The sequence below is a fragment of the Telopea speciosissima genome, chromosome 1 (genome assembly GCF_018873765.1).
Source record: "Telopea speciosissima isolate NSW1024214 ecotype Mountain lineage chromosome 1, Tspe_v1, whole genome shotgun sequence".
NCBI lineage: Eukaryota > Viridiplantae > Streptophyta > Magnoliopsida > Proteales > Proteaceae > Telopea > Telopea speciosissima.
The window spans coordinates 81,215,542-81,230,718 of record NC_057916.1 but is presented as its reverse complement, the minus strand read 5'-3'; the positions used below and the strand labels follow the sequence as shown (position 1 = coordinate 81,230,718).

The following is a 15,177-nucleotide window of genomic DNA, read 5'->3' as shown; positions in this document are numbered from 1 at the left end:
CACAAACCCTCCTTATGGTCGCCATCTTACACACATCTTCAAGGCATATGACATTGACATTGATCGTGAGATGGAATCTACCACTTCATTCCTTCCCATCACTCGAAATTCTTTCCATACCATTCATATTCCGGACTCTGATGAAGAATATGAGGAAGGAGACTCAGAAAATGAAGGTGAGAGCCAACCAAGGAGGCAACTCCGTCAACAACCTTGGACACCCGAAGTTTTTCAAATTTGGGTTTCCAACTTGGAGGATTACATGGAGGAGACCAACACAAGAGTGGAAGATCTTGAAATAGGACAAGAGAAGCTCCAAGAAGATGTGTGGTCTTTGCGTCAAGAAGTTCGAACCGATTTTGATTCATTAAATTCTAAACAAGACCGGATCCTCACAGCGGTGCAAAACTTGACTATGAATCTTGGTTTCCTATCTCTTGACACTCCAGGAGCGACTCCGCAAGGTTTTACACCTCAAGGTTTTCGACCACTTTTTCAGACACTCTTCCCTGTAGAATTTGGCTCTATTCCCTCTATTCCACCATTCCCTCAAGATGAACCCAATCCTGAAGCCCCATAAGTTGTTTTGTTTTTAACACTTTTTGATAATGTAAGGGGGATAATAAGTGAAAAATGGTATGCACATGGTTGAAATGTAATCTTGAAAGTCTTTACTATCTATGCAATGATCTATTATTTATGAAATTTATATTTGAAAAATAATTTCTGCCCTTGCCAATTGGACACCCCATATCAGGCCTTGTAAGGAATTGCAGCAAATTAGATAATTAGGTATACAGGATCTGAATCCGGCATACCGGTTTTAGATCCAGCATACCACAATGAGATTTCTTAAATTGGGCTGGATCATATGATTGGCTTCTGATTCCCACATAGTCATTCACCGAAATATATGAGTTATATAACTCATATATAACTCAATTGGGTCTAATTTCTCTCAAATAATTATCAACAAGTTGAGCAAATACATGACAAAAGAAGACTCCAAATTTTCATTGAAATATTAAACATTGTCATTCCTTACATTAAACATTGTGATTCCCTTACATTAAACATTGTTAATACCAAAACAACCAACCCAACTAACTACGAAGTCAACCCAATAGTCATTTTTTTACAATCAACACTACTACCACCAAAACAAACAACGCAAGTACAAAATAACTCAAAAGTTCTACTCTTGAATCTGACTTCTCCATCCTATTAACCATAGTATTCCTCAAACTTCGAATTTCTTCATTCATCTGTTGCAATTCTTTACTGGGTTCAGCTACAACTGTCTGGGAATTCTCTCTAGTCAACGACAATCCTCTAGGAGAACTAACAGGGTCACACCATGAGAAGTATCGACATCCATTTGATGGTGCATCTTGACAGTAGTAGTATAGTTTATGCTTGTTCTGTTGGGACTCTGATATTCTCACTGCTGCTCTTTTATTACAACTACATAGTCGATTTATATACTTCAAATCACCTTGGTTGCTGTAGCTTTCATTCACACTTGTTAGTAACATTGTATATCTACAAAAAAAACATGAACATCTGTAAATATGGTACAATTTCATGGACAAACATAGGAAAATCAAGTAACATATGTGTGTGTGTTTGAAACCCATGATATTAACTAATACAGAGAACAAAGACAGTCTCACATGAAGCTCATAATTTATCAAGAAAAGTAAGTTATGCATAATAGAATTTTTGAAGGAAATCTCAAGCAGCCTGAGTTGCTAATTCTCAAGTACATTTCAAGCACTTCAGTGAACAATGAAAATAGCCACGAAAATTGATGTCCTTTTCACATCCTATTTTAATATGCTACAGAAATTTCCCTATGTTTTTTCTCCTCAGATTTTAAAGGGATTCTAAAATCCTAGGTCTATTACACATTATTAGTGCATTTGCATTTGATAATGGGTATTTCAGTAGAGAAGAACAGATTGAATCTAATAATAAGTGAAGAATGAAAGATGATTATCAAAGGGTTTACTGTAGCAGAGATCCCTAGTAGAATGCCATATCAGAGACGAAGAGGAGAACACACAATAGAAGAAGAAGAAGAAGAAGACGAAGAGGACAACACATTTTATTAATAGAAGAAGCAGAAGACGAAGAGGAGAACACTTACTGTATTAGATGATCCCAGTAGCCCTAGCAGAGACAAAGAGGAGAAGAAGGACGAAGAGAAGTCCTGCGCTTAAGCTCCACAACGATAAATTGGGGTTTTTTTTCCTTTTCATTCTTTTACTTTAAAGGTTTAAACCTGAAAAGGGCAAATTTGTCTTTTAATCTTTTAGTTTTAAAGGATTAAACCTAAAAAAGGATAAATGTGTCTTTTCATATTTTAGTTTAACAGCAGTCTAACGGTGTTAGTGTTCAGGGGGTGATCTGAGTTTTGACTCATTTTCAGGGGGTGTTTCGTAAATTTTCCATTGAATTTTTATAGGGGGTGTCCATGAAATTTTCCCATTTTTTTAAAGCAATGTTTTAATAAGTCTTATACATTTCAAAAAGTATAATACATGTTTAATATGGGATCTAATAAAAATGGGTAAAGTACACGTACCCCCCTAGAATGCACCCAATATTCCGCGTACTCCCCTAAGCGGCTCAATATTCAACGTACCACCCCTCAATATTCCACGTATCACCCCTGCTTTACACCCCAAATGCCACATAGGTCCAACCCGTTAAATACCATCGTTAGATGACAATATTTTGACCATTTTACCCTTTGCTTCATTTTCTTAAATCTGAAAAGACTTAAATACCCTCACTTATTTGTTGCCCAAAACTAATTGAAAATGACTAATTTACCCTTTGTTTTATTTTCATAAATGAAAAGACCTAATTGCCCTCACTTATGTATTACCCTAACCTAATTTGAAAAGACTATTTTACCCCTAAATATTTGTTCTGAAAAACCCCAAAATGCCCTCATCTTCCCCAAATCATCATCTTCTTTTACATACCCACCACCACGACCACCACCACCACCACCACCCACCATTAACACCATCACCAAAGCCAATACTACCACCACCACCCACCATTCCAGAAATCGAATCCTGATTTGGGGGTAAGAAAAAACTCAGATTTTTTTTATTTTTATTTGTAGATGCAACAAAGTAGCACCACCTCTATTCGCTTAGTTCTTTCCTTGTCAATGCATTCAACTGAATTTCAGTCTACAACCAACACAATATCTTCTAAAGTAACAATACTAATCTGTTACACCTGTAAACAAATTCTCATAGTGTCATAGTAGGAAACAAATTCTTCTCTTTACTCTGTTTTTCTCCCAATTTCAATTTTTCTTTTTCACATTGTTTCCCTTTCTCACTTTTGGAGTTTGGTCTTTGAATAAAGGGTAGTAGAGAGGTTGGGAGAGAGAGAGAGAGAGGAGCAGGGCCTTCCACTAAAAACCAGAGATGGAAGTATTAGAAACTCTGGTTTTATCTGGTAACAGAACTTCCAAATCTTTCCATTTTGTGAAAGACTCTTCGCAAATCGCAATTTTTTGTTTTCTTCTCTTGATCAGTCATTATCTTTTTAGTTGTTTTCTTGCATTGGACATCAAGATTGGTTCAGAAAAGTTGAATTTTAAGTATATAAGATTCATCATTGGGTTAGGGTTTCATCGAATTGGTTGATAAGAGGGTTAGGGTTTCATCGAATTGGTTGATAAGAGAAACCTGTACGGAAATTGATTTGTTTCCAGAGAATTTACTTCGCATTTGTCTTAGAACCCAAAGCCAATGGTGGGTGGTGGTGGTGGGTATGTAAAAGAAGATGATGATTTGGGGAAGATGAGGGCATTCTGGGGTTTTTAGGAACAAATATTTAGGGGTAAAATAGTCTTTTCAAATTAGGTTAGGGTAATACATAAGTGAGGGCAATTAGGTCTTTTCATTTATGAAAATAAAACAAAGGATAAATTGGTCATTTTCAATTAGTTTTGGGCAACAAATAAGTGAGGGTATTTAAGTCTTTTCAGATTTAAGAAAATGAAGCAAGGGTAAAATGGTCAAAATATTGTCATCTAACGGTGGTATTTAACAGATTGGACCTATGTGGCATTTGGGGTGTAAAGCAGAGGTGGTACATGGAATATTGAACCGCTTAGGGGGTACATGGAATATTAAGTGCTTTCTAGGGGGATACGTGTACTTTATCATGTTTTTTTACCGTATAAGTGCATTTATACGTAAAAATATGTTTTATTGATCTAATGCGGTACATGTATGCATGCGAATTTCCTAGGGGAAGGTCTGGTCTTGTATGTGCAAGAACGCGTGGTCACTCTCCACTCCTTAATTGTTTGCTTTTTGAAATTCAAACACCTTGTGTTGGTCATGTTTCAAAAAATATAACCTTTTTTTCGTACCCAAAAATAAAATAAAATTTAAGGACTGATTCAACCTTTGATTATGATTTTATAGTAACTTGGAATGAAGAAATTCTCTCATCACCATAGATGAAGTAAAACTTAATCCCATCTCATGATTTTTCTTATATAAATCGTATGTTTCTTTTGAAAGTCGAGAGAGTGCATAATAATGGTTACAATTGTTTGTGTTGAGAGTTGATTCTTTTATCTTGATCGTATGTTCTTACACGTACCCCTGTAATGCATCCACTATTCCTCGTACCCCCTAAGCTTCTGATAAGTCCACGTACCACCTCTCAATATTCCACGTACCACGGTACCACCCCTGCTTTACCGCCCCTAATGTCAGATAAATCCAAACAGTTAAGTTTAACCGTTACATGTTAAAAACTTGACCATTTTACCCTTTCTTTTATTTATATAAATTTAAAAAGATCTAATTGTCCTAATTGTTCATAATATAAAAAGATCTTTTTGTCTTAACCTAATTTGAAAAGACCCTTTTATTCCCACTATTTGTTTCTTAAGAACCTAATTTATCTTAATTATAAAAATGCCCTTGTTAGTCAATAATTATCGAAATACCCTCGTCTTCCCCAAAATCCATCTTCCATTTCTGAAACTTCTCTCAAAAGGTTCAATACCCGAAAGACTTTCACAGATCACCTCCGTGCGGTTCTTGTCAGGGAAGGGATCGATGCTTTCTTCGACGACCAAATGCAAAGAGGAGAGGAAATCTCTGCAGAACTCCTAAGGGCGATAGAGAGATCAAGAATCGACATTATCGTTTTCTCCAAGAACTATGCTTCTTCGAGATGGTGCCTTGACGAACTTGTCAAAATCATGAATTTCGACATTGAAAAATTTGTGGAGTTTATGTTATGAAGGCAGAAGAACAATCTCGAATAGAAAGGTGCTCACTTTCAGCGACAGAGATATGAAAGAGATCCTCAAATTCCTTGACAACTCCGCAATTACATAACCCTAAAATTTCACCAGTAGAGATCCCGAGTGTCCTTCGAGAAGAGAATATTAGAACAGACCCAAATGCATCCCAATTGAGAAGGCCCGAATCGTCAAATTTCCATCCGGAACAGTCAGATCGGAGAATTACAAGTATGGACTTAAAGTCTTGAGATTGGTTTACCCCCTTTGAGAGAAAGATGATAATCTGGCTTTGTTCAACGAGATGCAGAACAGAGAACGAGACAATTTTTTTGCTTGACAAGTCTGATGATCTTGATGACTCCCTGTGTAATTTCCAAACCCACCCTCCATCTTGGTTTCGGTGCTTGGATTACCTACGAATGCGTTTTGTGATTGATTTTTTTTTTTTTTTTGGTTAATGTCACATTTTCTTGTCCTGTGGTTGAAGATAATCCATGACTTTTGTTTAATTTTAAATTCATTCCCACTCTAGCACCAGAAAAATTGAAATGCTTTTCAGATTTTAAGCTTGGCATCTCCAATCCAGGTCATGGAGAGAGTAGTGACCTAATACATCTATTTTTCTTGCAAATCACAAGAACATCCCAATGGTTACCAAAGATTATCGCTAAAATATCCAACCTGACCGTTCTTGGACATCAGTCGGAGGAACAAAAATACAGAATCCTTCACCCACCAAAAATTTTGGGATTTTCTCCGGAAATAGCTACTGACTGGTAAGGAAATCCCTCTTTTGGTTGCAGTGTCAAGTGAGTGAGAAGATGATGCAGAGTGGCTTGCAACTACGCTCACCCTTAAACGACTGAGATGAAAATTCTAAGGCTTTGTTAGCAATGGTGATATGCAATGAGAGCACTACGATTGGGCTCCTGAAAGACCCTTTTCATGTGGGAAATCACATCTCCCAGGGATGATCCTTCACAGAATAGGGATTTGCCGGAAAATTAGGGTTGTTGAGCCTTTTGAGAGAAGTTTCAGAAATGGAAGATGAGAGCACTTTGGTAATTCTGTCCTAGCAAAGGCGTTTTGGTAATTATATTAGGTTAGATTCTTAAGAACAAATAGCGGGGGCAAAAGGGTCTTTTGAAATTAGGTTAGGGCAAAAAAGTCTTTTCATATTATGAACAAATAGGTAAGGATAATTAGGTCTTTTCAAATTTATAAAAATAAAAGAATGGATAAAATGGTCAAATTTTTAACACTTAATGGTTAAACTTAACAGTTTGGATTTATCTGGCATTAGGGAGGTAAGACAGGAATGGTACGTGGACTTATTAGAAGTTTAGAGGGGTACGAGGAATGTATTGGCTGACCTGTATTGATGCTCTATCAGATTGGGCTGCCGTACTAACTGATAAATAACGATACGATACCAATACTTAAAACATTGGTTTTGAGACACTCTAGTCCCATTTTCAATAGTATCAGTGCATATATGATTTTGGCATCAGGATCTTATAAATATGGGGTTTTTTTTTTGTTTTTTATTTCTTTCAGACAGCTGATTTTGTGAGGTTAGCCTTTTCAATAATAAAACCACAAATAGGGTTACTGTGAAGGTTACCATTTGTCTCAGCTGGTCAAGAACTCGGCCTATTGCTGCAAAGTTTTGGGATCAAATCACACCTTCATCTTGCACATATGCCCTTCTCCTCCCTCCTTTTGTGTGGAGAGAAAAAAAAAATTACATCACCTTGGGAGTGAACTGGTTAACTCAATCAAGTCAACTGATATATAGAGTAATTGGGGATACTTATCTAATTGCATTAGCTAATTTAAAATACCATTGGATACTTATCTAAGGATGATTGCCATAAAATCCCCCAAAAAATGAATAGTTTTTTTTTTTTTTTGGGGTGGGGGGGGGTGGGAAAGGAAGGGATGAATTAAAAACTACTTTCAATGGCTAAGGAAATTTGTAAATTGAAAAATAGTGCAACTTTGTTAAACAATCCATTATTTAAAAAGACTAAAATGTATTATAAAATAGATTATAAACTTTAATTTTTAATCATATTGGGAAAAAGGATAAATGGGTTAGGGACTAATAAGTATAAGAAATTTTTGATCAGTTATATGTTAAATGATACGAAGTTTGAAGGCATTTTATCAAATTATCCAATGGACAATTGTTTCCTGCGAGTTCCAAATCTCTCTCTCTCTCTCTCGGGTAGGTGGAAGTGCGGAAGGGTGTGTGAATAATTGATTATTTTCTTTCATAACTGGAGAAGGCGCACTAAATTGATAGTTCAATACAAATGCCCATGCTGTCAAAGAATAGAAGGAACTGAGTAAAGAGAAACATTCAAACTCATCATGATTATTATCAACCCAAAACCTGGTTCCCAGTGGCATCAGTGCATACATTACCTCCTACACTGAAGTTGGATAGCACCCAGGTTCTTTGAAGAAGCTCTTGCCAGTGTTAGGAAAGATGGTGATAGTGAGGTCAAGCAGAAATTATGATCCCATTAGCTCGGCAAAGTATATCGGTAGTTATGCACAAGGGAAGTGAATATCTCATACACTATTGTCTGTTTCATTGTCTACCAGTCCCTCTGGCTTATGAAACAACCTCCTAGAATTTTCCCCCAAGGAAACATTATGGTTAAGCTTGAGGAATGGTGAGGAAGATACATTATGTGAGGTCCCCTTTGTAGTTTTGATACAAGATACCTGTGATGACTTCATAAGCCATTATAGTTCAAGTGAAACAGACAAATGGAAGAATAGAAGACCAAAAATAAATTAACATCAGTTCTTCCAAACTCACAGAAGAATTTGAGCAAAAAAAAGGTTGCCGGGGATTATTATAACTTTTAAGGATGCTGGAGCTCAAAATGACCCAGGCCTGGAATCATATATCAAGAACTTCACTAAATTAATGGGCAGGCAGAGTCAGGCGCAGGCTTCCTGTGCATGTGGCTAGTCACAAAACATATTACCCAGTCACTGAAGCTAATTCCTGGTAACAAGCCAACCATGGCCAACTAGTGAGAAAATTGGACCTGATTGTAACGAGTAGATCCATGAGATTCACTCAGATAACAAATCGCTGTAAAGATGCCAAAATAAAGAACTCATAAAAGCCACACATGGGAGAATGAATAGGTGCAATTTTTTAAAAGGGGCTAGTGGCATGGTCATTTCAATTAGATAATAAAAAAGAACTGCCACAAAATTAGAAGAGATGGCATCTCAATTAGCACAGAGAAGAGAATTTCTAATGGTTAAGATCATTTAAATATTTCTCAGTAACACATGGGTAAGAACAGTTAGAATCGATCTCTTCCCAGTTCCCATTTTAGTGATTTTCCTTCATTTATTAGAACCATTGTATGCCCTACCAAGCATCCAAATATATATGCTCTACAGGGCCTCTAGATCAAGCAATTGGTACCGGTTCCATTACCTTCATCCTGAAACAAAACCTTAGAAACTGAACTATAGGAGTTAATCCCATGACTAGGTTGCCCTTCACCCCTAATGCTCCCACATTGCTTATCCACCATTGGGGTTTCACAGACGATATCATAGCTGACTTCTCGACGTTTCTTCTTCTTTGGAAGCTTCCATAGTGACTCATGCTTTGCTGTCACTGTCTTCGGTTGCTTTGGGGCCCATACCCTCTGCAGATCTGGCACCCAGCTTGTGAAAGATGCAAACCTTCTAGCCCTCTCTCTCCTTTCCTGAGCTTCCATCAATTGTCGCAGATGCTCTTCATCCTTAGTTCTCCGCATGCAATTGGAATCATTTCCTGATGGTTGGAGAGACTCATCTTCCACAGAGGTGGATCCATTGCCTACTCTGCAATCTCCATGTACCTCATTTTTGTTTGCTATACCTTTCCAAGGTTGGTCACTCTCCTCGCTGTTGAGTTGGGACCCAAGGGATTCTCCTTCATCAAACAACAATAAATCCATTCGAGTGTAGATTCTACTTACCACATCGCCTAGAGAATTTGAATACCTGCATGTTGTCCAATGCAATTGAACATGCATTAGTCTGATCACTTAATTTAAAGGAAGCTGCTGCCTACTCTTCCTTTGAAAATTAAAACGATTGTGGATTAGTTCAATAGAAGCTAAACCATGTTTCTTAAGGAACCCATATGGTCTATCTCACCAAAACAATGACTAATTAAGCTGATCAAAGAATTGAAAAGAGATATCTTTGCATGAGAGATAAGAATCAGGTAATGGTCAACAGCTACCATTGAGAGTACCAAAATTCAGAGCCAAAGAAAAGCAAAGGCATTTCATCTCGACAGTAAAGGATGAGATAACTGATTGGCTTACAAATTTGATTAAGTAAGGAAGCACACCTATTTTTTATGATCTTTCCCACGTATGCATCAAGGCTATCATCACCAAAAACTCCTCCTGCCAAATGATACGGAATGATCTCTAGGAGGGAGCAAATCTGCTTCACCATCTTCTTTTTCATTGTCTCTTCAATATACCCTCTCATCGTTGATCGGAGCATTTCCATACGAAGCAAAATCTGTAGCTCATACCTTGTAGTTGTTAAGGAAGACTTTATATCACCTATATTCGTTAGTGCTAACTCCAATTTCTCCATTTGCACAAGCAAAAAAAAAAATAAATTATATCACAGACACACATGAGGGAAGAAAATTTTCCTTCAGTGTCCATCAATCAAATCTGTACAAGCATAAACAGGAACATGTATAAGTAAATGAAGATAAGGAAAGCAGGGGGGTAAAGGATACTCTCGAACTATATCTTCTGAGCTGTACATGGCTGGACTTTTCCCAACTGCATGAGATGATTGATCAACCCCCTTATACTTTGCTGCTAAATCCTTAGGCTCCTTCAGGAAAAGCTTTACTAGGTCAGCAACCAATCCATCACAAGCGCCATGTGGATGGACCTCAGGTGCATTGATATCTAATTCATGCTTCCAACACAACCATTGGATGGATGATTCCACAAGCCGCTCTACCAAAGCTCCCAAGTCCACTTCGGAAGATTCAAGGCTGTTCTGAATCTTCTGAGAAATACTCCCAAAGAAGGCTTCTGACGTTTCTAAGAAAGAAACAGAAGCGACTTCTTCCTTCATTCCAGATGCTACCAGGGAAGAATCATCTCCAGTTGAGAGAGGAGATGAGACAGGCTGTTCACTTTCTTGCTGTGAACCAACTAGTCTTCTCTCCATGTCCTTTTCAATATCAGGATATGATTCAAGTTCATTTGGTTCAACTGGGCAATAATTACTTGACTTCCTTATGTGTTTCATCCAGCATTTCAAGAATCTCAGCTTCTTAGAGTCGTTACATTTTCTAGCAAAATACACCTCTTCCAAGTCCATTTCAAATTGGTTAAGGACTGCCTTATAGAAGGAGCACCATGTGAAATCTTGAAGCAGATTTGCGTGCTTTTTCTTCCTTTTTCTTTTATCCTTAGTATCCACCACTAAGGACATTTCAGAAGACGAACCATCAGACTGGGCAATGGTTAAACTGCTCGAATGATTTAAATCAGCAGTATTTTGATGTACTCTACTATCTGCCCTACTGGAATCACTTACAGTATCATGGGGGGAGAGCCCACTACCAATTATAGAGAGTATAGCAGAATGAACTGTGAATGGTTTTAAGATTCCCATAAAACAACCTCCATCCCGTTTTGAAACAGAAACCACGGCCCAGTAGCCTTCCCTATACAAAAAAGTGAGAAGAAGTTGCCAAATGGGTATTCGCCTGCACAATAGGAATTCAGTTTTTCCAACGCTTAGCATTTCTAGAATCTTATTTGCAAAAAACCCACCTGAACTCTCTGTCTTTTGATCTTTCCCATATTCTCCTGAGAGAGCACGCAGTAGAACAAAATGGCCAAAGCAGCCCTTGGGAGCTGAGCTTTTATTGTTCCTTCTCACCTCTGTGATCTGGATCTTGGTAATTCCATCCCCGAGATTTCTCCACAATGATTCCTCTTGACCAGAGTCCCCAGTGTCTGAATTTCCGGACCCTACAACCCCCATGACATCGTCAGATCGTTGCCTGGCTAGCTGCTTCAGATCAAGCATTTCGAGATCACAGCACTTGCAGTCTAAGGGTCTCCCACGAACATCTGATATTTGAAGACTCAATTCTGCTCGAGCAGTGTTGCGGCAGTTATTGTAATTAAAGCCCTTCAAATAGCACCCGATGTTTGGGTAAATCAACCCAAAAGGAATGAGAGCAGAACCTAATACAATTGCATCTGTTGAACAAAAGCCCCAACCCAAGCTCTTAATCCCCCTCTCAAGAAACCCTAAAGCAGGTATGTTATCTCTCTCAACACTTTGCTCTTGGATGTCCTGTTCATAGTTGACGTCAATCCAACTGAAGTGTATGTCTCTGTCAATAAATCCTTCACTTAAAGTGCCAAATTTTTTAACAAACTTATCAGAAAACGTATGGAAAGACACTAGAGTCTCATCATCAATTCCCACATTCATGAAATCGGATAAACATTTTAAAGATCTAGAAATGGGTGAGAAGAGAAGAATCATATTCGACCGAACAACATTAAGACCATTCGCCTTACCAATCAAATCTTGCAGTGGGTACTCCCAGGCATAGTCGTGAAAGAGCTGATGCAGCGAACTGGCGGTGAACGAGGCCCGAGGAGGTGAAATTAGCGCTTCCGAAAGCAGGGCAGGAAGGGAGTTTAGGGTTTCAGAGAGATGAAGAAGTGTGTCGGAGGGACGGTCGAAGGAGAAAGAAGAGGTAGACTTTCCGAGAAGATGGTGGAGTTTGGAGGATGAGAGGAGTGGGGAGAGAGAGGAGAAGAAGAGCTTGAATGCGAAGAGGGAGGATGATAGAGAGGGAAACGTGAGGAGAGCTCGAACCGATCTGAGTATAGAAGTGATGTAAGGAGTAGAATTTTCCAGATAGAGAAGGGGATGGAGATCTATGAGGAAGACGATGCGTTGAGTTTGGGAGAAATCTAAAATCTCCTCCATGACTCAACAACGACAATCTGAGCAGGAGATAAGAGCAAGAGAGGCAGAGTTGGAAGCTTCGTGCTTTGATCTAGTTTGTGAAAAACAGCGGGAATCGGATGAGCAAATGGCGGGACTTTTTGTTTTTTTTTTTTAAATAAAATGTAAAGGTACATTGCATATCAAATGATTATAGGTCGAATTTATCCTAAATTCTAAAGCATAATTACAAAATTACCCCTTTACGTTTTTTTATAAAGCATGCTTTGACTGCAATTCTACAAAGCACAATGTAGAAGCGGGATCGGGGATCGGGGATCGGGGATTGGGGATTGGGATCGAAGAGGTCCGTCGCTACTCGATTCCAATCCGATCAGAATCAGCTTATTGAAATCGGCCTAAATCGGTTTGATTTTAAGCCATTATGCTGTAGAATCAGAATCAGTCTTGGAATTGGTCCGATCCAGTTGAGAAGGTTATAAAAAAATGACCAGGGATCAGCTGATCCAATTCCAGATTTCCAGTTTAGGGGTAGGCGTTAAGATCGACAAAAATCATGATCGATGTCTACCGATTTTGATCTGAATCGGGCAAATCACCAATTTGATTCCCGGTTATTCAAACCATGGTTCTATTCACTTAAAAATAATAAAAACAACACATACAGACACACAAGATGTGGCAGAAACACCACAGATGGGAAGGAGTTCGGTTCCTCTACACGTATCAACAGGTGAATGTACATGTGAGAACCAACCACCTGTCCTATTTTTGTCATTTGCAAGGGGAAGGAGGGGTTATTATGGAAACAAAATTAAAATGTGATTGGCTCTGAAGTGTACATTAACCTGTTGGTACATGCTGATGATCCATTCTCGGTGGGAAGCATGGTAGGCTTGCATCAAAGGAGCATAGCATAGAGTTGAAAGGGAATACAAATAGTGGAAGAGTTGGTGGAGTCTAATTCCTCTGCAAGTACATGCACATGCACATACGTGTGAGAGGTAACATCTTGTCCCATTTTTGCCATTTATAAGGGCAGGAGGGGTATTAATGGAAATAAAAAGACAAGTGGTAACCTCTCACATGTAGATCAATTCTCGAGTGAACCCAGATCCTTTCCAGTGACATTTAACTACTACAGTCGATCTCATACCATCCATGGGGTGTGGAGACCACCTCTGAGGTATGGGGACCACACCCTATGGATGGCGGGAGATGGCCTCTGGTGGTTAAATGTCATTGGATAGGATCTGGATTCTTCTTGAATTAGTGGGGGGAGGAAGCCAGGTCAGTTGACTGAAATACAATAAGATCTATAGAGGATCTTTGTTATCTAACAATTGCCATCTGTATTCAAATGGTAGAACACCCATTGGTATACATATTGATTCCTCTGTATATTAGCAGCATAAGAAACTTTCTCCTAAAACTACAATAGAACTTTGAAAATTCAGGGCTATGAGAGAATGCACACTAGTATCGAGATTCTCTCCAACGAGTACATCACTCAAGGAGTGCCTAATGAGCATCCAATGGCTGGATTGGCTGGCTGCGCTGACTGGGCATGTGTTAGGATATGTGCCAACCAGCCCAGCCATTGGATGCCTCATTGTACACTCATCAGGCAATCTCCTTATTGGAGAAGATCCGAATCCTACACACTAGTTATGAGAGAATTGTATGCATTCATAGACCTATATGACATGGGTTACCAAAAAAAAGACACATATAAGATGCATGCCAACACACATAGGAGGTTATTTTCATATTGATTAAATTAGGCTATGAAATTTGACATATAGTTAATCTAGACCATAACATCTAAATCTAACAATCAGAATAGCCACATCACTATACACATGACAGGGCATATAGGAAAAGTTTCTACTTTCTACCACATAGGTATAACAAACTATTTTCCAAGTTTCACAAATTTAAATTGGGAAAAAAAAATTCTACATGCCAACCACATGGACGGATGATGTGGCTTTTTATTGAAGATTATTAGTCTTAGGCCCCTTGGGGATCCGAACAAGAATGGGTCATCCGTACGTACGTTTAGGTGAATGTACATCTCAGAGCCAATCATATATTTATTTTGTTTCCATAAATACCCCTCTTTCCCTTATTAATGGCAAAAATAGGATAAATGGTTGCCTCTCAAATGTACGGTGCACCTACATGTACGTACAACCCCACCCACCCACACCCATGGGAGTAAAGAATTTAGCTTGTCCCTAGGGAGCCCGGCATGCCCAGGGTGCATCTAGCCGTTGGGCTGTGCCGCACACATCTCTAGGTGTACACCGAGATGTGTGCAATATAGCTCAACCGTTGGATGCCCCTGGGTGCGCCCTAATTATTGGGCTGCCTGGAGACAATCCTGATCCGGGAATACGACCAACAATGGCCATCATATCACGAATCCGGATCAGCTACCCACATGGGGACGGGTGGACGAAGATCGGACCATTTTAATAGACAATCCCAAGGAGAAGGATAAAGAGAAAGAGGAGAGGTAAAAACAGAGAGGCCTTCATTTGTGGCTTTTTGTGGGGTTGGGAACCATTTGCTCCGGCCTGTACCTTTCTCTTTCCCCTTTGGTTTGCTCTCTCACATGATTTTCCGCCATAACTGCAAGATTCTCTTTCATCTCAATAGACTCCAGCACTGTGAGCACCACACCTCTTCCTTTCCACGTATTCTACCTTCATCTTTCACCTGGTGCCTGGTGGTGATTCAACCTTTCTCTTTTCGGTTCTTGTCCTTTTGCAGACCCTTTATTTTCTTTTCCTCATGTTCCCCTCTCCCCCTTCTTTCTCTCTCTCATGGAATGAATAATTAGGAAGAAGAATATTGTATTATTT

General features: G+C 38.9%; 1 protein-coding gene across 1 annotated transcript; it reads right to left on the bottom strand.

The window, feature by feature from the left end:
* Positions 1 to 8,731: 8,731 nt before the first annotated feature.
* On the bottom strand, positions 8,732 to 12,416 carry LOC122665659. Its single transcript, XM_043861811.1, has 3 exons — positions 10,092 to 12,416; positions 9,684 to 9,875; positions 8,732 to 9,328 (listed from the first exon to the last, which is right to left on the bottom strand). The coding sequence occupies exons 1-3, from the start codon at positions 12,326 to 12,328 to the stop codon at positions 8,740 to 8,742; spliced, it is 3,018 nt and encodes a 1,005-aa protein (XP_043717746.1). The 5' UTR covers positions 12,329 to 12,416; the 3' UTR covers positions 8,732 to 8,739.
* Between the last annotated feature and the right edge of the window lie 2,761 nt (positions 12,417 to 15,177).

Coding starts and splice junctions, on each gene's coding strand:
- LOC122665659 (XM_043861811.1), bottom strand. CDS start 12,328: ATGGAGGAGATTTTAGATTTCTCCCAAACTCAACGCATCGTCTTCCTC. Junction 9,876..10,091: donor TCAGAAGATATAGTTCGAGA/GTATCCTTTACC, acceptor AACAACTACAAG/GTATGAGCTACAGATTTTGC. Junction 9,329..9,683: donor GGAAAGATCATAAAAAATAG/GTGTGCTTCCTT, acceptor GACAACATGCAG/GTATTCAAATTCTCTAGGCG.